At 53.4% G+C, this 22,874-nt stretch overlaps 1 protein-coding gene across 1 annotated transcript in view; it reads right to left on the minus strand.

Moving 5' to 3' along the window:
* The window catches only part of LOC142310154 (embryonic polyadenylate-binding protein-like), a 113,000-nt gene that overhangs the window by 83,203 nt on the left and 6,923 nt on the right, over positions 1-22,874 (minus strand). The window contains exon 2 of the mRNA XM_075347640.1: positions 468-666. Within this exon, the coding sequence (XP_075203755.1) occupies positions 468-660 (193 nt within the window). The 5' untranslated portion in view covers positions 661-666. The remainder of the gene's footprint in view (positions 1-467; positions 667-22,874) is intronic.

Here is a 22,874-nt window from a genome sequence, read left to right on the forward strand (position 1 = left end):
AAAATGTGCCGCATCGGCCGGAAGCGGCACGATGCGGTTTTTTTTGCCGCACAAAAAAACCGTGCCAGGCAACGTTCCATCCGGCCGCCGCATCGGCTAAATCTGCCGCATGCGGCAAAAACCGGACGGAACGCAAGCCCATGTGGCACAATGCGGCACTAATTAAAGTCTATGCAGGAAAAACGCAACCGGCAGCAAAAAAAAACGGTTGCGATTTTCCTGCAAAGTGCCGGATTGTGCCGCACAGGAAAAACCGGATGTGTGAAAGCAGCCTAAGAGAGCATGGTATGGGAAGACTGGGAGATAATTTCCTGTTGTATATGCTCAATTGTTTCTCTAAGAGAATTGGCCAGATCATCCACGCTGAGGTTGGTGGTTGGGCCTACACTCTTGGGCTGAGGAGGGAATGAAAAGTGTCATAGTAGATAGATAAACAGGTCTTAAAAATAAAACACGTGTACACTTACCATCCGCTGGCTGCTGGAAATTGATATAGGCATACCCAAGGGATCGGCGCGTAGTAACATCACGGCACACTCTGATAGACAATATCGGACCAGCTGGGGAAAACTTTTCATACAGCATCGCTTCTGTAACATCTATATGCAGGTCACCTACATACAGTGAAGCCAATGGGTATCCCGCCCCTGATGCATTCATGGTTTGCTAAGAAAGGATTTAAAGATTAAAAATATTCAAAAATCTGATTAATTTGAATTTAGAAGATGTCATGTGGATGGGATGAGATTTATACATGCAGAACTTTGAAAATGGTTCTATTTAACGGATTTTGGTTGTTGCAGCAACAAATATACAGTGCCTACAAGTAGTATTCAACCCCCTGCAGATTTAGCAGGTTTACACATTCGGAATTAACTTGGCATTGTGACATTTGGACTGTAGATCAGCCTGGAAGTGTGAAATGCACTGCAGCAAAAAAGAATGTTATTTCTTTTTTTATTTTTTTTTTTTTAAATTGTGAAAAGTTTATTCAGAGGGTCATTTATTATTCAACCCCTCAAACCACCAGAATTCTGTTTGGTTCCCCAAAGTATTAAGAAGTATTTCAGGCACAAAGAACAATGAGTTGTGAACAGCACTCATACTTGGTCAACATGGGAAAGACAAAGGAGCATTCCAAGGCCATCAGAGACAAGATCGTGGAGGGTCACAAGGCTGGCAAGGGGTACAAAACCCTTTCCAAGGAGTTGGGCCTACCTGTCTCCACTGTTGGGAGCATCATCCGGAAGTGGAAGGCTTATGGAACTACTGTTAGCCTTCCACGGCCTGGACAGCCTTTGAAAGTTTCCACCCGTGCTGAGGCCAGGCTTGTCCGAAGAGTCAAGGCTAACCCAAGGACAACAAGGAAGGAGCTCCGGGAAGATCTCATGGCAGTGGGGACATTGGTTTCAGTCAATACCATAAGTAACGTACTCCACCGCAATGGTCTCCGTTCCAGACGAGCCCGTAAGGTACCTTTACTTTCAAAGCGTCATGTCAAGGCTCGTCTACAGTTTGCTCATGATCACTTGGAGGACTCTGAGACAGACTGGTTCAAGGTTCTTTGGTCTGATGAGACCAAGATCGAGATCTTTGGTGCCAACCACACACGTGACGTTTGGAGACTGGATGGCACTGCATACGACCCCAACAATACCATCCCTACAGTCAAGCATGGTGGTGGCAGCATCATGCTGTGGGGCTGTTTCTCAGCCAAGGGGCCTGGCCATCTGGTCCGCATCCATGGGAAGATGGATAGCACGGCCTACCTGGAGATTTTGGCCAAGAATCTCCGCTCCTCCATCAAGGATCTTAAGATGGGTCGTCATTTCATCTTCCAACAAGACAACGACCCAAAGCACACAGCCAAGAAAACCAAGGCCTGGTTCAAGAGGGAAAAAAATCAAGGTGTTGCTGTGGCCTAGTCAGTCTCCTGGCCTTAACCCAATTGAAAACTTGTGGAAGGAGCTCAAGATTAAAGTCCACATGAGACACCCAAAGAACCTAGATAACTTGGAGAAGATCTGCATGGAGGAGTGGGCCAAGATAACTCCAGAGACCTGTGCCGGCCTGATCAGGTCTTATAAAAGACGATTATTAGCTGTAATTGCAAACAAGGGTTATTCCACAAAATATTAAACCTAGGGGTTGAATAATAATTGACCCACACTTTTATGTTGAAAATTTATTAAAATTTAACTGAGCAACATAACTTGTTGGTTTGTAAGATGTATGCATCTGTTAATAAATCCTGCTCTTGTTTGAAGTTTGCAGGCTCTAACTTATTTGCATCTTATCAAACCTGCTAAATCTGCAGGGGGTTGAATACTGCTTGTAGGCACTGTAAGGATTTCACTATAAGGCTATGTGCGCACGTTGTGTACAGTCACTGCAGAAATTTCTGCAGCGATCTGAAGAGCACACGTGCGCTTCAAATCGCTGCAGAAAATGTCCGTAGTGAAAAAAAAAAAGCCGATTCCATGCCCTCTGACTGCAGATCCTCCCATAGACAGAGCAGGGGCTGCAGGCAAAGCGCACGGAAGAAGCGACATGTCACTTCTTAGAACACGCGCTTCGGGCAGCAGCCGAAGCGCTGCGCTCTAAGACGCCACGTGCGCACGGCTCCTGCACAATCTCCATAGATTATGCAGGGGACGCAGGACGCATGCAGTTACGCTGCGCTACAAAGCGCAGTGTAACTGCATGTAATTACGCAACGTGCGCACATAGCCTACGATGAACAAGCGAGGTGCAGAAACCTCAAACAAATCCACATGGGAAAGCTGAAAATCTTAACCATATTGCGTGGATTTCACTACATAAGGTCGACATTCAAGGTCTAAGGTCTGTGTGCGGCCCCGGCCACAGATCTAACCTGAACTCAAATAGGCATGTTCATGTTTGGAGGTTATTTTCTATACAGAGGTAGAGAACTTCAGGGAGGAGGTGACCGCTGGGACTCCTGAAGATCCGGAGGACTGGGACTAATGTGAATGAAGGGGATGATCATGTACTTTGCTGCTCCCATCACTCTTCAGAGAGTGCTGAAAACCAGCCGAGTTCAGAGCTCAGCTATCTCCAGCTGCACAATTTTGAATGAACAAAGCAGCACTTCACATTATCAACCATCGCTCCAATTACACGAAACCCAATTTTATAGAAAAGTGTGGGGTCCCAGCAGTTGGACCTTCAACAATCAGAAATGTATCCCCTTCTCCTGGAAAGTTGAGAATAAACCTTTAAGAGCCTCATGTCTATGAAACTGTTGGGTTAATATCATGTCTGATCTAGACATCCCGTTTCGCGCACACACCCTAAATGTTGGATTTTATAGAGTTCAATTTTTGCATTTCTATCGGTGAAATCTGTTGCAAAAATCCACAGTATAATTTGACATGACGCACATGAGAAATCCTCAGCGGATTGTCACTGCCTCCTGTAAGTGAGGTTTCGTAAAAGCTCATCCACAATGTTGGCATCTATAATACACAGGATTTCAACCCCAAAAATCTAGGCAAAATATCGAGTGAAAATGTGACCGCTGTTGACAGACGTCAGAAGCAGCTCCTGCAAAGCTCACATGAGAACAGCCTGGCAATTTATAGTTCTCAGCAGTCTCATTACAATATTTATCTACCCTTCATGATTATGTAAAAGGCTGAATTCAGGATTAAGTATGCGGATTCCACGCCCAAACCTGCAGCAGATTACAGTACAATATATGAGGGCTATGTTCTGAAAACCTCATTCAAATGATCCAGAAAAATCCACCTGATAAAACATGTCTGCTGTGGATTTTATAGCATATGGCAGGTATGTTACCCACAGATGTTCATTGTGGAGAAAACACCTGAAGTAAAATATGCAGAAAATGTTGATTCTGCTGTGCAACCAGCAAGGGAAAGCCATAACAGAAAAAGTCTACCACAAGAAATCCGGGCCTAAGGCCCTGTGCGCACTAGCAAAAAGGATTTTCTCAAGAAATTGAGTCTGAAAGATTAGCACACTTGCGTTCAAAAAATGCACCAATAATGCGTTCAAAAAATGCACCAATAACGCACCAAAACACGCATGCGTTTTTTATGCGTTTTTTCTGCAGGTTGTCCCTGCGTTTTTTTACCATTATCTATGGCAAAAAACGCAGGTACCTGCAGAAGAGAAGTGACATGCACATTTTTTTTCTCAAGAAACTCTGCAAAAAGAATGTTCTTGAGAAAAAAAACGCAGTGTGTGTACAGCAATTTTTTTATCCATTGGTTTTGCTGGGGAATGTCTGCAGAAAGGTTACAACCATTTTCTCAAGAAAATTCTGCAGCAAAAACGCCAAAAAAGGCTGGTAAAAACGCAGTGTGCGCACAGGGACTTAGACGAACATTTAGCCACTAGCCATCTACTGTGAATGAGGGTTTAAACGTCAGTGTGCAAATAGGACAGACCCTTTTAAATCGGTGCGTATAAACTCCCATTATCACAATAAAATGTGCTCACCAATTCTTTAGGATGACTTTTCGCTTATATATGTACACCGAAAATTAATATTGTGAGATTCTCACAACATACATACCAAACACACAGGGTACCGGTGAGGTTTCCCAACTTTTTTAAACTGTCCCTATTACTTGTTAGACCAGAGGTGGGAAATTAATTTTCCCAAGGGGCAACATGGCAGACTGTTGTGGAAGGCCAAGCAAATTGTCCAAACTGAATTCTGCTCATTATCATTGTTTTAGATCATTTTTATCATTTAATATTGAGCAGAATTAAAAGGAGTTGTCCGACATTAGCTTACCAAAAAATGTTGAGTTGATCTGTGCTGTATTGTTATATAAAACACCCCTACATTGATATTTTTTGTTTTTTAACTTTTGTCCCTCTTGAATTCACCCTTTATTCTCTGCAGCTCTTGTTTACATTCAGCTCCAGCAAACATGACAACTTCCTGTGCTAAACCTCCCAGTCACAGCTGGCACCGCCCAGCCTCAGTGTCCAGCCCCGCCCCCTGCCCGGCCTCAGTGTCCAGCCCCGCCCCCTGTCAGCCCTGCCCTCTGCACACACATTCCCCGTCAGTATTCTGCCCCAGCACTGACCTGTTCTCACTATAGCATTGGAAATAATAGCCCCACATCGGGCTCTGCGCCACACACACACACACACACCCACATCGGGCTGTGCGCCACACACACACCCGCATCGGGCTGTGCGCCACACACGCGCATCGGGCTGTGCGCCACACACACACGCGCATCGGGCTGTGCGCCACACACACACGCGCATCGGGCTGTGCGCCACACACACACGCGCATCGGGCTGTGCGCCACACACACACGCGCATCGGGCTGTGCGCCACACACACACGCGCATCGGGCTGTGCGCCACACACACACGCGCATCGGGCTGTGCGCCACACACACACGCGCATCGGGCTGTGCGCCACACACACACGCGCATCGGGCTGTGCGCCACACACACACGCGCATCGGGCTGTGCGCCACACACACACGCGCATCGGGCTGTGCGCCACACACACACGCGCATCGGGCTGTGCGCCACACACACACGCGCATCGGGCTGTGCGCCACACACACGCGCATCGGGCTGTGCGCCACACACACGCGCATCGGGCTGTGCGCCACACACACGCATCGGGCTGTGCGCCACACACACACGCATCGGGCTGTGCGCCACACACACACGCATCGGGCTGTGCGCCACACACACACGCATCGGGCTGTGCGCCACACACACACACATCGGGCTGTGCGCCACACACACACACACATCGGGCTGTGCGCCACACACACACACATCGGGCTGTGCGCCACACACACACATCGGGCTGTGCGCCACACACACACACATCGGGCTGTGCGCCACACACACACATCGGGCTGTGCGCCACACACACACATCGGGCTGTGCGCCACACACACACATCGGGCTGTGCGCCACACACACACATCGGGCTGTGCGCCACACACACACATCGGGCTGTGCGCCACACACACACATCGGGCTGTGCGCCACACACACACATCGGGCTGTGCGCCACACACACACATCGGGCTGTGCGCCACACACACACATCGGGCTGTGCGCCACACACACACATCGGGCTGTGCGCCACACACACACATCGGGCTGTGCGCCACACACACACATCGGGCTGTGCGCCACACACACACATCGGGCTGTGCGCCACACACACACATCGGGCTGTGCGCCACACACACACATCGGGCTGTGCGCCACACACACACATCGGGCTGTGCGCCACACACACACATCGGGCTGTGCGCCACACACACACATCGGGCTGTGCGCCACACACACACATCGGGCTGTGCGCCACACACACACATCGGGCTGTGCGCCACACACACACATCGGGCTGTGCGCCACACACACACATCGGGCTGTGCGCCACACACACACATCGGGCTGTGCGCCACACACACACATCGGGCTGTGCGCCACACACACACATCGGGCTGTGCGCCACACACACACATCGGGCTGTGCGCCACACACACACATCGGGCTGTGCGCCACACACACACATCGGGCTGTGCGCCACACACACACATCGGGCTGTGCGCCACACACACACACATCGGGCTGTGCGCCACACACACACATCGGGCTGTGCGCCACACACACACATCGGGCTGTGCGCCACACACACACATCGGGCTGTGCGCCACACACACACATCGGGCTGTGCGCCACACACACACATCGGGCTGTGCGCCACACACACACATCGGGCTGTGCGCCACACACACACATCGGGCTGTGCGCCACACACACACATCGGGCTGTGCGCCACACATACACACACACCCACATCGGGCTGTGCGCCACACACACACGCGCATCGGGCTGTGCGCCACACACACACACATCGGGCTGTGCGCCACACACACACATCGAGCTGTGCGCCACACACACACATCGGGCTGTGCGCCACACACCACATCAAGCTCTGCAACACACACACACACACACACACACACACACACACACACACGGCGCTCTGTACCGACCCCCCCCGCTTACCATCGTTCTGTACCGACCCCTACCCCCATAGAGAACACATGTAGGCTACATTCACATTACCATTCCGTTTTTGCGGTCCGCAAAAAAACGGTCCATTTCTTCACGGATGCATCCGTGTGTCATCCGTGTGCCTTCAGTTTTTTTGCGGACCGCAAAAAACGGAAGCAGCAAGAAAGATAAATAGATGAGTAGATATAGAGATGAATAGATAGACAGACAGAGAGAGAGAGGGATGAATGAATGAATGAATGAATGAATGAATGAATGAATAGAGGGACAGATAGATAGAATCATAGATAGATAGATATAGATGAGAAAGACATATATAATGTCCCACCCCCCTGCATATTCTAAGCTGGCACCCTTTAGTGACTTTCATGTGGCACTAAGGTGCTTAGCCTTGTATTTATCCAAAAAATAAATTAAAAAAAAAAAAACCGACATGGGGTCCCCCATACTTTTGTAGCCAGCTAGGGTAAAGCAGACGGCTGCAGCCTGCAAACCACAGCTGGCAGCTTCACCTTGGCTGGTAATCTAAAACAGAGGGCACCCCACGCTGTTATTTTAAATTAAATAAATAATTTAAAACAAAAAACATGGGGTCCCCCCAAATTGGATCACCAGCCAAGGTAAAGTGGACAGCTGTGGTCTGGTATTCTAAGACTAGGGAGGTCCACTGTTATTGGACACTCCCCAGGCTAAAAATAGCAGGCCACAGCCGCCCCAGAAGTGGCGCATCCATTAGACGTGCCAATCCTGGTGCTTCGCCCCAACTAATCCCGTGCCCTGGTGCGGTGGGCAAACGGGGTAATATATGGGGTTGATGCCAGATGTGTAATGTCACCTGGCATCAAACCCTGGGGTTAGTGATGTCACGCGCCTATCAGATACCCGTCATCACCAACCCAGTCAGTAATAAAAAAAAATAGACAACAAAAAAAAGAAAAGTTTTATTTGAAGAAACTCTCCCCAAAATATTCCCTCTTTCACCAATTTATTGAAAAGAAAAACAAATCCGGGTCCGGCGTAATCCAATAAGGGGGTCCCACGACTATCCATTCCATAGTCAATATCCCAGTCAATGAAGAACAGAATGTTCCCCATTGGCTGGGAGAGTAATGCAGTGACCTGAGCTAACCTCAATAGGTGAGCCCAGGTCACTGCAGGGAATGACGAGCGCTGCTGTCAGGAGGTTAGAAGACATCATTACCTGCTGTGACGATCTTCGCTTCACTCCAGTTAGTGCTGTCACTGACTTCTATGCCCGCCGCGTTCTCAGCAGTATCGCCCATGACGTCACCGCTAGTTATGTGAGAACGCACCGGGCATAGAAGGCAGTGACAGCGCTGACAGGAGTGAAGCGAAGATCGTCACAGCAGGTAATGATTTCATCTAACATCCTGATGGCAGCAATCGTCACCCCCGCGGCTGCACGCACTGCAGGGTGAGAAACTGCTGAGCCTGCAGTGCGAGCAGCCGCAGGGCTGGAGCGGGACACAGACTGCACGGGCACTACTGCTCTCCTGAGCAGGGGGCCCAGTGCTGGCGGTGACACCATGGGCGGGGAGAGTACAGGGTGCGGAGGAATCTGTGGGAGGGTGCAGGGAAGGGGGGAGGTGACTCCACGCACTGTAGCCGCCCAGCTGGGCGGCAACATGCTGTTCCAGATTTGCATGTCAACATGGTCCTGCCCATATTGACATGAAATGACCGGAAGCAGCAAAATCGCGGCAGGAGCGGTCATATGACGACTGAGCCGGGGGAGAGGGGCTGACAGCAGGGCAGGTAAGTGGTCACTATCTACTTACCTGCCCCAATGTAGCCCAATAGGGTAATAATAAAAAAAAAGTCAAAATAAGCCGGATAACCCCTTTAAGTATGCTGACACACTGCTACTGTTTATACATGTGAGGCCGGTTTCAGTCGTGTGTGTTTAATCAGGTACAAGTCACACACATGGTTATGGTCATACGTGTGTCACACGTGTGACATCTGTGTTTGTATACGTGTGACAGGTACCGGAGTAAACATGTGTCTGTGAAATAAAAAGATATTCTATATTTAATTGTATCCAGCACTGTTTTCTCCGGCTCTGCTGCCTCCCGCTCCTGACAGCTGCTCATTACATTCATCGATTATTCACCGCCGTGAGGACCTGGAAGCCAGAGCATAGGAGCATCACGGGGACAGGTGAGTATTCACAAAGCAGTACCTGTGTAAGTGACATCCAGGAGGTCATTGGAGTTCCCAATGAACTCTGATGACATCCTGATGACCCCCGCACTACAGCGGGTGTCACCAAGGAGACTTCACGGGTTCATTAGAGTTCATTGGGAACTGTGATAAGTCCCCGATGCTGTCGCCGCGATGCTCCGGCTTCCAGGTTCTCAACACACACAGACTGAGCACATATACACACATATGTATACACACACAGCGCGCACACACACACATGCATGTCTACGCACACACACACATGCATGTCTACACACACACGCACATGCATGTCTACACACACGCACATGCATGTCTATACACACGCACATGCATGTCTATACACACACACACACACACATGCATGTCTATACACACACACACACACACACACACACACACACACAGCTGTATACTCACCTGTCCCCAGCAATGCAGTCCTTGGCACTGAAGTCCCCAGTGCTGCTCCAGCTTCCAGCTCCTCTGGCCAGTGAATATTCAGTGAGTATAATGAGCGGGGGTCAGAAGCTCATGATGTCACACGTACCTGAAACACGGACATCTGAAACCAGCCTTACAATGGGGCTTAAAGATTTGTCAGGCCCCAAGTGCATCCAGAACCACAAGCAATTCTAGGTGCATATTTAATCTCGGCCCTACTGTACCAGTATTTACTAACATACAAAGACAGATCTTTAGGAAAAGTGTTTAAAAAAATCCTTTATGATATGCTAATGAGGGCAGCAACTAGTGGGCCCACTTAACATGTTAGCACGACCCTGGGGGCGTGCCAACATGCTTTACAATGCCAAACGTGGTGACAAAGCATATGAGCAACTTTGTATCCTTGGCATTGAGCTCCTTTGATGTCGGATGTATGCATCCTGGATTCAAAAATGTTCATTGCCCATGATCGGAAGTCGCCCGCACGTCCGGATATGCGCACTACTCAGAAGTTGGGTGTATGTGTCCCAGCTTCAGAGAGGAGTAGTGCAGAGAACAATTTCCAATAATGGGCAGCGAATGTCTTTGAAACTGTGACGCAAACACCTGGCATCAAAGGAGCTCAATGCTAATTGTTACAAAGCCGTGCAAATGAGCTGCTTTGTATTGCGTTGCAATGACAGTGAGAATTGTAAAGCATGCTAGCACGCCCACAGGGTGCACTGCACTCCGGTATCATCCAGACATGTATGGGTGTGAGTAAATACGGATCGGATTACACCCGCAGCATGCGGAGATTATTTTCTTGGTCCAATTAGGGCAAAAAAACGCAGATGGGAATGGCCCCATGGGGGTAACATTGGTCCGAATAGAATGTGATTAATCGCATTCCACTCGGCCCGTTTTACTTGCTGTGTGTGCTGGCCCTAAGGGTCAGTCTCTGATTTTCTTTGAAGCAAAAAAATTAAAAGTTTTTTTTTTGCACAGTAAACCATAATAAGGGTATGTGCCCATGATCAAGACTCACTGCGTCCTGGACGCGGCGGGTCCTGACCTGCAGGGCCGTGAGTCTCCTCCGCAAGAGAACGCAGCTGCTTGCACCCATGATCAGGGTTCAGTGCGCTGCGATCTCTCGCTTATGTGTTCTCTGCGAATCCGCAGCAAACAATTGACATGCTGCGGTTTAGAGAGACGCACCGCAGGTCTGTGTTTGCTGCGGAAAAAACAAGCACAGTGGGTACGGGATTTCATCATAGTATCATAGTTTTTAAGGTTGAAGGGAGACTCTAAGTCCATCTAGTTCAACCCGTAGCCTAACATGTTGATCCAGAGGAAGGCAAAAAAAAACCAAGTTCCAATGTGGAAAAAATTTCCTTCCTGACTCCACATCCGGCAATCAGACTAGTTCCCTGGCTCAATACCCTGTCATAAAATCTAATATACATAACTGGTAATATTACATTTTTCAAGAAATTTAAATGTTAGTAGTGAATCACTCATTACAACATCATGCGGCAGAGAGTTCCATAGTCTCACTGCTCGTACAGTAAAGAATCCTCGTCTGTGATTATGATTAAACCTTCTTTCCTTAAGACGTAGCGGATGCCCCCGTGTTCCAGTCGCAGGCCTAGGTGTAAAAAGATCTTTGGAAAGGTCTCTGTACTGTCCCCTCATATATTTATACATTGTGATTAGATCCCCCCTAAGCCTTCGTTTTTCCAGACTAAATAACCCCAAGTTTAATAACCTGTCTTGGTATTGCCGCCCACCCATTCCTCTAATAATCTTGGTGGCTCTTCTCTGCACCCTCTCCAGTTCAGCTATGTCCTTCTTATATATCGGTGACCAGAATTGTACACAGTATTCTAAGTGCGGTCGCACTAGTGACTTGTACAGAGGTAGAACTATATTTTTTTCATGAACACTTATACCTCTTTTAATACATCCCATTATTTTATTAGCCCTGGCAGCAGCTGCCTGACACTGTCCACTAAAGTGAAGTTTACCATCCACCCATACACCCAAGTCTTTTTCTGTGTCTGTTTTACCCAGTGTTCTACAATTAAGTACATAATCATAAATGTTATTTCCTCTACCCAAGTGCATGACCTTACATTTATCTACATTAAACTTCAATTGCCACTTCTCAGCCCAATCCTCCAATTTACATAAATCTCCCTGTAATATAAAATTATCCTCCTCTGTATTGATTACCCTGCAGAGTTTAGTATCATCTGCAAATATTGAAATTCTACTCCGCATGCCCCCAACAAGGTCATTTATAAATATGTTGAAAAGAAGCGGGCCCAATACTGACCCCTGTGGTACCCCACTATGAACTGAGACCCACTCCGAGTACGTACCATTAATGAAGGGAATTTTGTTACTTACCGTAAATTCCTTTTCTTCTAGCTCCTATTGGGAGACCCAGACGATTGGGTGTATAGCTACTGCCTCCGGAGGCCACACAAAGCATTACACTAAAAAGTGTAAGGCCCCTCCCCTTCTGGCTATACACCCCCAGTGGGATCACTGGCTCACCAGTTTTAGTGCAAAAGCAAGAAGGAGGAAAGCCAATAACTGGTTTAAACAAATTCACTCGGAGTAACATCGGAGAACTGAAAAACCATTCAACATGAACAACATGTGTACCCGAAACAACCCAAAAATCCCGAAGGACAACAGGGCGGGTGCTGGGTCTCCCAATAGGAGCTAGAAGAAAAGGAATTTACGGTAAGTAACAAAATTCCCTTCTTCTTCGTCGCTCCATTGGGAGACCCAGACGATTGGGACGTCCAAAAGCTGTCCCTGGGTGGGTAAAGAAATACCTCATGTTAGAGCTGCGAAGACAGCCCTCCCCTATGGGGAGGCAACTGCCGCTTGCAGGACTCTTCTACCTAGGCTGGCGTCCGCCGAAGCATAGGTATGCACCTGATAATGTTTGGTGAAAGTGTGCAGACTCGACCAGGTAGCTGCCTGGCACACCTGTTGAGCCGTAGCCTGGTGACGTAATGCCCAGGAAGCACCCACGGCTCTGGTTGAATGGGCCTTCAGCCCTGATGGAACCGGAAGCCCAGCAGAACGGTAGGCTTCAAGAATTGGTTCCTTGATCCATCGAGCCAGGGCGGCCTTAGAAGCCTGCGACCCTTTGCGCTGACCAGCGACAAGGACAAAAAGTGCATCCGAACGGCGCAAGGGCGCCGTGCGGGAAATGTAGATTCTGAGTGCTCTCACCAGATCTAACAAATGTAAATCCTTCTCATACCGATGAACTGCATGAGGACAAAACGAAGGCAAGGAGATATCCTGATTAAGATGAAAAGAGGATACCACCTTCGGGAGAAACTCCTGAATGGGGCGCAGCACTACCTTGTCCTGGTGGAAGACCAGGAAGGGAGTCTTGGATGACAGCGCTGCCAGCTCAGACACTCTCCGAAGAGATGTGATCGCTACCAGAAAAGCCACGTTCTGGGATAGTCTAGAAAGTGAAACCTCCCTCAGAGGCTCGAAGGGCGGCTTCTGGAGGGCAACTAGTACCCTGTTCAGATCCCATGGATCTAACGGCCGCTTGCACGGGGGAACGATATGGCAAACCCCCTGTAGGAACATGCGCACCATAGGAAGGCGTGCCAAACGCCTCTGAAAAAAGACGGATAGCGCCGATACCTGACCTTTAAGGGAGCCGAGCGCCAAACCTTTTTCTAACCCAGATAGCAGGAAAGAAAGAAAGGTAGGCAATGCAAATGGCCAGGGAGACACTCCCTGAGCAGAGCACCAGGATAAGAATATCCTCCACGTTCTGTGGTTCTTAGCGGACGTGGGCTTCCTAGCCTGTCTCATGGTGGCAACGACCCCGTGGAATAATCCTGAAGACGCTAGGATCCAGGACTCAATGGCCACACAGTCAGGTTCAGGGCCGCAGAATTCCGATGGAAAAACGGCCCTTGGGACAGTAAGTCTGGTCGGTCTGGTAGTGCCCACGGTTGGCCGACCGTGAGCTGCCACAGATCCGGATACCACGCCCACCTCGGCCAGTCTGGGGCGACGAGCATGACGCGGCTGCAATCGGATCTGATCTTGCGTAGCACTCTGGGCAAGGGTGCCAGAGGTGGAAACACATAAGGGAGCCGGAACTGCGACCAATCTTGCGCTAGGGCGTCTGCCGCCAGCGCTCTTTGATCGCGAGACCGTGCCATGAAGGTTGGGACCTTGTTGTTGAGCCGGGACGCCATTAGGTCGACGTCCGGCCTTCCCCAGCGGCGACAGATTTCCTGAAACACGTCCGGGTGAAGGGACCATTCCCCTGCGTCCATGCCCTGGCGACTGAGGAAGTCTGCCTCCCAGTTTTCTACGCCGGGGATGTGAACTGCGGATATGGTGGAGGCCGTGGCATCCACCCACATCAGAATCCGCCGGACTTCCTGGAAGGCTTGCCGACTGCGTGTCCCCCCTTGGTGATTGATGTATGCCACCGCTGTGGAGTTGTCCGATTGAATTCGGATCTGCTTTCTTTCCAGCCACTGCTGGAAGGCTAGTAGGGCAAGATACACTGCTCTGATTACCAGAACATTGATCTGAAGGGTGGACTCCTGCTGAGTCCACGGACCCTGAGCCCTGTGGTGGAGAAAAACCGCTCCCCACCCTGACAGACTCGCGTCTGACGTGACCACCGCCCAAGACGGTGGTAGGAAGGATCTTCCCTGTGATAATGAGGTGGGAAGAAGCCACCATTGCAGAGAGTCCTTGCCGTCTGTGAAAGGGATACTTTCCTGTACAGGGATGTTGACTTCCCGTCTCATTGGCGGAGAATGTCCCATTGAAGTGGACGCAGATGAAACTGCGCAAACGGAACCGCCTCCATTGCCGCCACTATCTTCCCGAGGAAGTGCATGAGGCGTCTTAAGAAGTGCGACTGACCTTGAAGGAGAGTCTGCACCCCAGTCTGTAGTGACCGCTGCTTGTCCAGCGGAAGCTTCACTACCGCTGAGAGGGTATGAAACTCCATGCCAAGATACGTTAGTGATTGGGTCGTGACAGGTTTGACTTTGAGAAGTTGATGATCCACCCGAACGTCTGGAGAGTTTCCAGCGCAACATTCAGACTGAGTTGGCATGCCTCTTGAGAGGGTGCCTTGACAAGTAGATCGTCCAAGTAAGGGATCACAGAGTGTCCCTGTGAGTGCAAGACTGCTACCACTGCCGTCATGACCTTGGCGAACACCCATGGGGCTGTCGCCAGCCCGAATGGCAGAGCTACGAACTGAAGATGGTCGTTTCCTATCACGAAATGTAGAAAAACATTGGTGCTCTGTAGCAATCGGCACGTGGAGATAAGCATCTTAGATGTCTATTGATGCTAGGAAATTTCCTTGAGACATTGAGGCAATGACGGAGCGGAGGGTATCATCCGGAACCGCCTGGCCTCCACGTGCTTGTTGAGCAGTTTTAGGTCCAGAACGGAACGGAAAGAGCCATCCTTGTTTGGCACCACAACCAGATTGGAGGAAAACCGTGTCTTGTTCCTGAAGAGGAACCGGGATTACCACTCCTTCTGCCTGCAGAAGAGCATCTGCTCGGTGGGGAGGTGGGGACGTTCTGAAGAATCGAGTCGGAGGACGAGAACAGAACTCTGTCCTGTGCACGTGGGCACACTGTCCCTCACCCACCGGTCTGTGACCTGTGGCAGCTAAATGTCGCCAAAGGCGAGCGAGTCTGCCATCAACCGCGGATGCGGAAAGATGAGAGAGCTGAGAGTCATGAGGAGACCGCCTTGGTAGCGGTTCCTCCGGCTGCCTTCCTTGGGCGTGATTGAGCCCGGCCGGCAGCTGAGTCCCTCTGAGGCTTTTCAGCCCTTTTGGACGAGGACAATTGGGACCTGCCCGAGCCTGGGAAGGACCGAAACCTCGGCTGTCCTTCCAGGACAGCATTAATAGGGTAAGTCGCAATGCAGACATTGCGAGGTTACGGACGCCCCTGCGGCACAGATGTACCTGTGCTCAAGACCAGCTGCGCAAGAACAGCTGAAAAGCTTAGGGTGCCCATACGGCTGTGAATGCCGGAGCAACCGACACGCCGATAGCCTCAGACAGATTTCAACCAGAGTCCATCTGTCTGTCAATGGCATCTGTAAGTGAAGTCCCATCTCCACTGCAACTATGGCTCTAGCCGCAAGCCTGGAGATTGGAGAATCCACCTTTGGACCCTGGGTCCAACGCCTGACCACGTCAGGGGGAAAGTGATAACGTGTATCCTTAATACGTTTGGAGAAAACGCTTATCTGGGAAGCGTGGTGTTCCTGGACTGCTTCTCTGAAGTCAGCGTGGCCAGAACAATACTCAATATACGTTTGAGCTACTGAAATGGGACTTCTCCTGCTGTGAAGCTGACTCCTCCGCTGGGGGAGCTGAGGGAGAAAAGATCCAACATTCCATTGATGGACGCTATAGGATCATTCCTTATGGCGTCACCATCCGGAGTATCCGGAGTGAGAGCGGTGTCAGGATCAAAGTCCTGATGAGCTACGTCTGCCTCATCATACAGAGAGCCTCCTGGGACCCCCCCGGAGCACCGATTTTAATCCAAGTGAGGGTGGCCAGGGAGCAATGATCCAGATTGCCCATGGCCTGTCCGGACTGCAAGTCTCTATCCCATTGCAACTCCGTCCCTGTCCTTGGACAGGGTTGAGAGGTGGTTCTTTTGGCCACGTCAAGTAGAGACCCCGGCTGACCAAGTGCTACAGGGGAGCATTGCACCCAATGGGGAGCAGTGCCGTGGAACAGTATCACATGCAGCAAAAACAGCGTCGAAAGCCTGTGTTGCTTATATGCTGCTGCCGACTTATAGAGCCAAGAGTGGCGACCGTACAGTGCAATGTATATCATACAAGCATAAAGTACAAATGAACACTGCAGCACATGCAATACAAGCAGCATAGAAAGCCTGCTTTTCTGCTGCTGTAGACTAGCCATCTAGGGGAATATAGCCCAGAATAGCGACCATACAGTGCAATGTATAGCATACAAGCATAAGTACAAATGAACACTGCAACACCTGCAATGCAAGCAGCATAGAAAAAAACCTGTGCCTCAGCACCCTTGCTTTTCTGCTGCTGTAGTCTAGCCATTCTATGGCGAATATAGCCAAGACTAGCGACCGTACAGTGCAGTGTATAGCATACAAGCATAAATACACATGAACACTTCAGTACGTGCAATACAAGCAGCATAGAAAGCCTGTGCCTTAGCACCCATGCTTTCCTGCTGCTGATGTGTCGCCATCTAAGAGGGCATATAGCCCAAAATAGCGACCTATGCAGTGTACTTAAAATACAAATAGACAAACTGCGGTATTTAGTGTCAGCACCCCAGGTGCCGCTTACCGCCCGCCTATAAGCGGGTGTGTGGTCGCCCTATTCCTGTTGGCTGCCCAGAGTCCGTTCTCTCAGCTCGGGCTGCAGGAATGGCTGCCGGCGTCCTTCTCCAGCTCGTGTGAGTAGGGGCGGGCCGTGGGCGTGCCCCAAGTCAGAGCGGGAAATCTAGTGAGAGGGCTGGAGCATGTAAATAAGGCTCCAGCCCTCGGCGCTGCTGATTGTACAGCGTCTCTCCCCTACCCTGATTGACAGGGTGGGGGCGGGAACGAAGCTGAGCTAGGCCGCAAAAGCCGGGGACTGGATTTATAAGCGCCGCCGCCGTAAAAGCGCGGTCGGCGCTAAGTCCCCGGCGCACTACAAGTCCCAGCCGCGCCGCCGCTCCCGGAGCGTCCGGCGCGGTAGTTCCCAATAAATAAAGTCACTCAGCTAGGCTGCAGTGACTGTAACCCTTTACTGTCCCCGGCGCACTAGCACACCCAGCAAGTCTGGAGTGTGCTGTGCCTGTGTGTACGGGGACACAGAGTACCTGAATGGTGCAGGGCCATGTCCCTGAACGGCACTCCCGCTCCACATCCAGCAGGTTCAATGGGTCTGTGGATGGAGCCCGGCCTCAGGGCTTTGGGGCCGGTAAGATCCCACTTCCTCAGAGCCCCTCAGGGGGATGGGGAAGGAAAACAGCATGTGGGCTCCAGCCGCCGTACCAGCAATAGGTACCTCAACCTTACAAACCACCAGTGGGGTGAGAAGGGAGCATGCTGGGGGCCCCATATGGGCCCTCTTTTCTTCCATCCGATATAGTCAGCAGCTACTGCTGACTAAACAGTGGAGCTATGCGTGGATGTCTGACCTCCTTCGCACAAAGCCGAAAACTGGTGAGCCAGTGATCCCACTGGGGGTGTATAGCCAGAAGGGGAGGGGCCTTACACTTTTTAGTGTAATGCTTTGTGTGGCCTCCGGAGGCAGTAGCTATACACCCAATCGTCTGGGTCTCCCAATGGAGCGACGAAGAAAACCACCTTTTGTTTCCTATCACTGAGCCAGTTTTTAACCCAGTTACACATATTTTCCCCTATCCCCATTATTCTCATTTTATGTACCAACCTTTTGTGTGGCACCGTATCAAAAGCTTTTGAAAAGTCCATATACACAACATCCACTGCATTTCCCTGGTCCAGGCTTGAACTTACCTCTTCATAGAAGCTGATCAAATTAGTTTGACAGTATTTGACAGTATTTCTAGAAATACCATCCACTATGCTTGTACTGTACAACACAGCGTTTTGGACGCAGCGAAAACACACTACATGCAAAACGCTGCAAACACTGATCGTGGGCACGCAGCCTTAGGCTGTGCCCACGTATGCGTATTGTATGCAGTTACGCTGCGTTCTGCACCGCAGCGTAACTGCATGCGTCCTGCTTCACCAGCACAATCTATGAAGATCGTGCATTATCCGTGCGCACATTGTGTTTTAGAAAGCAGCGATTTGCATGCTGCCAAATCGCTGCGTTCTAAAAAGAAACATGTCACGTCTTTCATGCGCTTTGGATGCAGCCCCCACTCTGTCTATGGGAGGGACTGCATCCAGAGCGCATGAAATCGGCTTTTCAGTATGCAGTGTTTCTGCAGCGATTTGAAGCGCACATGTGCTATTCAAATCGCTGCAGAAATTTCTGCAGGGACAGAACGCAACGTGGGCACATAGCCTTAGGGTACTTTCACACTTGCGTTGTTTTCCTTCCGTTACAATCCGCCCTTTTGGAAAACAGCGGAATCCGTTAACGGATTCCGCTGTTTCCCATAGACTTGTATGGATGACGGATTGTGCCAAAAGGACGTGTGTTGCTTCCGCTGGGCGACGCTCCGTTGCTTCCGCCGAGCGGGAGGAACGCAGCATGGAACATTTTGTTGAGCAGCGGAATCCTCAGGATTTCACTGCGCATGCTCTTTTTTTTTTTTAAATGACAAACTTTATTTTGTCTTGCGGTGGCTGAACGTTCAGCCGAGCGCCCGCCCGCCGCCATGCCCGGCAAGTGACAGCGCTCAACTGAGCGAGCGCCCGCCGGCATGCCTGGCAGCCGGCAAGTGACAGCGCTCAACTGAGCGCCTGCCCGCCGGCATGCCTGGCCGCCGGCAAGTGACAGCGCTCAACTGAGCGCCCGCCGGCATGCCTGGCCGCCGGCAAGTGACAGCGCTCAACTGAGCGAGTGCCCGCCGGCATGGCTGGCCGCCGGCAAGTGACAGCGCTCAGCTGAGCGCCCGGCCGCCGGCAAGTGACAGCGCTCAGCTGAGCGCCCGGCCGCCGGCAAGTGACAGCGCTCAGCTGAGCGCCCGGCCGCCGGCATGCCCGACCGCCGGCAAGTGACAGCGCTCAGCTGAGCGCCCGGCCGCCGGCATGCCTGGCCGCCGGCAAGTGACAGCGCTCAACTGAGCGAGTGCCCGCCGGCATGCCTGGCCGCCGGCAAGTGACAGCGCTCAACTGAGCGCCCGCCGGCATGCCTGGCCGCCGGCAAGTGACAGCGCTCAACTGAGCGAGTGCCCGCCGGCATGGCTGGCCGCCGGCAAGTGACAGCGCTCAGCTGAGCGCCCGGCCGCCGGCAAGTGACAGCGCTCAGCTGAGCGCCCGGCCGCCGGCAAGTGACAGCGCTCAGCTGAGCGCCCGGCCGCCGGCATGCCCGACCGCCGGCAAGTGACAGCGCTCAGCTGAGCGCCCGGCCGCCGGCATGCCCGGCCGCCGGCAAGTGACAGCGCTCAACTGAGCGAGTGCCCGCCGGCATGCCCGGCCGCCGGCAAGTGACAGCGCTCAACTGAGCGAGTGCCCGCCGGCATGGCCGGCCGCCGGCAAGTGACAGCGCTCAGCTGAGCGCCCGGCCGCCGCCAAGTGACAGCGCTCAGCTGAGCGCCCGGCCGCCGCCAAGTGACAGCGCTCAGCTGAGCGCCCGGTCGCCGCCAAGTGACAGCGCTCAGCTGAGCGCCCGGCCGCCGCCAAGTGACAGCGCTCAGCTGAGCGCCCGGCCGCCGCCAAGTGACAGCGCTCAGCTGAGCGCCCGGCCGCCGCCAAGTGACAGCGCTCAGCTGAGCGCCCGGCCGCCGCCAAGCGACAGCGCTCAGCTGAGCGCCCGGCCGCCGCCAAGTGACAGCGCTCAGCTGAGCGCCCGGCCGCCAAGTGACAGCGCTCAGCTGAGCGCCCGGCCGCCAAGTGACAGCGCTCAGCTGAGCGCCCGGCCGCCGGCATGCCCGGCCGCCGGCAAGTGACAGTGCCCAGCTGAGCGCCCGGCCGCCGGCTATTAAGAGCGATCAGCTGATCATTCATAATAGTCTGCTGCCTGTAAAACTGTAAAGAATAAGAAAAAAAAAAAAAAGCTTTACAAGTGTGAAACTAGCCTTAATCTGCATTCAACTGTGACCCGCATGGAGTGCGATACCCCCCCCCCCCGACCCATGGAGTGAACGGGGACTCGGCTCACAAATAAACAAGTCTTTTCATTCTTGATCAGTCGGCGAATCGCCGAAAAAGTAATGGGAATGTGTTTGTCTGAATGAGGTCCTAGTGACCATCGCCCTGCCACATCGCCATCTGCCGACCCTGCCAGCTCATGGGACCATAACTGATGGGAGTGTGTAGACAAATACAAAGCCGCGGTCTGACGGGAGGGGGCGTAGCAACAGGCAGCCGCGGTCTGACGGGAGGGGGCGCAGCAGCAACAGCCAGCCGCGGTCTGTCGGGAGGGGGCGCAGCAGCAACAGCCAGCCGCGGTCTGTCGGGAGGGGGCGCAGCAGCAACAGCCAGCCGCGGTCTGTCGGGAGGGGGCGCAGCAGCAACAGCCAGCCGCGGTCTGTCGGGAGGGGGCGCAGCAGCAACAGCCAGCCGCGGTCTGTCGGGAGGGGGCGCAGCAGCAACAGCCAGCCGCGGTCTGTCGGGAGGGGGCGCAGCAGCAACAGCCAGCCGCGGTCTGTCGGGAGGGGGCGCAGCAGCAACAGCCAGCCGCAGTCTGTCGGGAGGGGGCGCAGCAGCAACAGCCAGCCGCAGTCTGACGGGAGGGGGCGCAGCAGCAACAGCCAGCCGCAGTCTGACGGGAGGGGGCGCAGCAGCAACAGCCAGCCGCAGTCTGACGGGAGGGGGCGCAGCAACAACCAGCCGCAGTCTGACGGGAGGGGGGCGCAGCAACAACCAGCCGCAGTCTGACGGGAGGGGGCGCAGCAACAACCAGCCGCAGTCTGACGGGAGGGGGCGCAGCAACAACCAGCCGCAGTCTGACGGGAGGGGGCGCAGCAACAACCAGCCGCAGTCTGACGGGAGGGGGCGCAGCAACAACCAGCCGCAGTCTGACGGGAGGGGGCGCAGCAACAACCAGCCGCAGTCTGACGGGAGGGGGCGCAGCAACAACCAGCCGCAGTCTGACGGGAGGGGGCGCAGCAACAACCAGCCGCAGTCTGACGGGAGGGGGCGCAGCAACAACCAGCCGCAGTCTGACGGGAGGGGGCGCAGCAACAACCAGCCGCAGTCTGACGGGAGGGGGCGCAGCAACAACCAGCCGCAGTCTGACGGGAGGGGGCGCAGCAACAACCAGCCGCAGTCTGACGGGAGGGGGCGCAGCAACAACCAGCCGCAGTCTGACGGGAGGGGGCGCAGCAACAACCAGCCGCAGTCTGACGGGAGGGGGCGCAGCAACAACCAGCCGCAGTCTGACGGGAGGGGGCGCAGCAACAACCAGCCGCAGTCTGACGGGAGGGGGCGCAGCAACAACCAGCCGCAGTCTGACGGGAGGGGGCGCAGCAACAACCAGCCGCAGTCTGACGGGAGGGGGCGCAGCAACAACCAGCCGCAGTCTGACGGGACGGGGCGCAGCAACAACCAGCCGCAGTCTGATGGGAGGGGGTGCAGCAGCAACAACCAGCCGCAGTCTGACGGGAGGGGGCGTAGCAACAACCAGCCGCAGTCTGAAGGGAGGGGGCGCAGCAACAACCAGCCGCAGTCTGATGGGAGGGGGCGCAGCAGCAACAACCAGCCGCGGTCTGACGGGAGGGGGCGCAGCAACAACCAGCCGGTCTGACGGGAGGGGGCGCAGCAGCAACAACCAGCCGCAGTCTGACGGGAGGGGGCGCAGCAGCAACAACCAGCCCAGTCTGACGGGAGGGGGCGCAGCAGCAACAACCAGCCCAGTCTGACGGGAGGGGGCGCAGCAGCAACAACCAGCCCAGTCTGACGGGAGGGGGCGCAGCAGCAACAACCAGCCGCAGTCTGACGGGAGGGGGCGCAGCAGCAACAAGCCGGTCTGACGGGAGGGGGCGTAGCAACAACCAGCCGCAGTCTGAAGGGAGGGGGCGCAGCAACAACCAGCCGCAGTCTGATGGGAGGGGGCGCAGCAGCAACAACCAGCCGGTCTGACGGGAGGGGGCGCAGCAGCAACAACCAGCCGGTCTGACGGGAGGGGGCGCAGCAGCAACAACCAGCCGCAGTCTGACAGGAGGGGGCGCAGCAGCAACAACCAGCCCAGTCTGACGGGAGGGGGCGCAGCAGCAACAACCAGCCCAGTCTGACGGGAGGGGGCGCAGCAGCAACAACCAGCCGCAGTCTGACGGGAGGGGGCGCAGCAACAACAAGCCGGTCTGACGGGAGGGGGCGCAGCAGCAACAACCAGCCGCAGTCTGACGGGAGGGGGCGCAGCAGCAACAACCAGCCGCAGTCTGACGGGAGGGGGCGCAGCAGCAACAACCAGCCCAGTCTGACGGGAGGGGGCGCAGCAGCAACAACCAGCCGCAGTCTGACGGGAGGGGGCGCAGCAACAAC

Source organism: Anomaloglossus baeobatrachus, chromosome 5 (genome assembly GCF_048569485.1).
Source record: "Anomaloglossus baeobatrachus isolate aAnoBae1 chromosome 5, aAnoBae1.hap1, whole genome shotgun sequence".
Lineage (NCBI taxonomy): Eukaryota > Metazoa > Chordata > Amphibia > Anura > Aromobatidae > Anomaloglossus > Anomaloglossus baeobatrachus.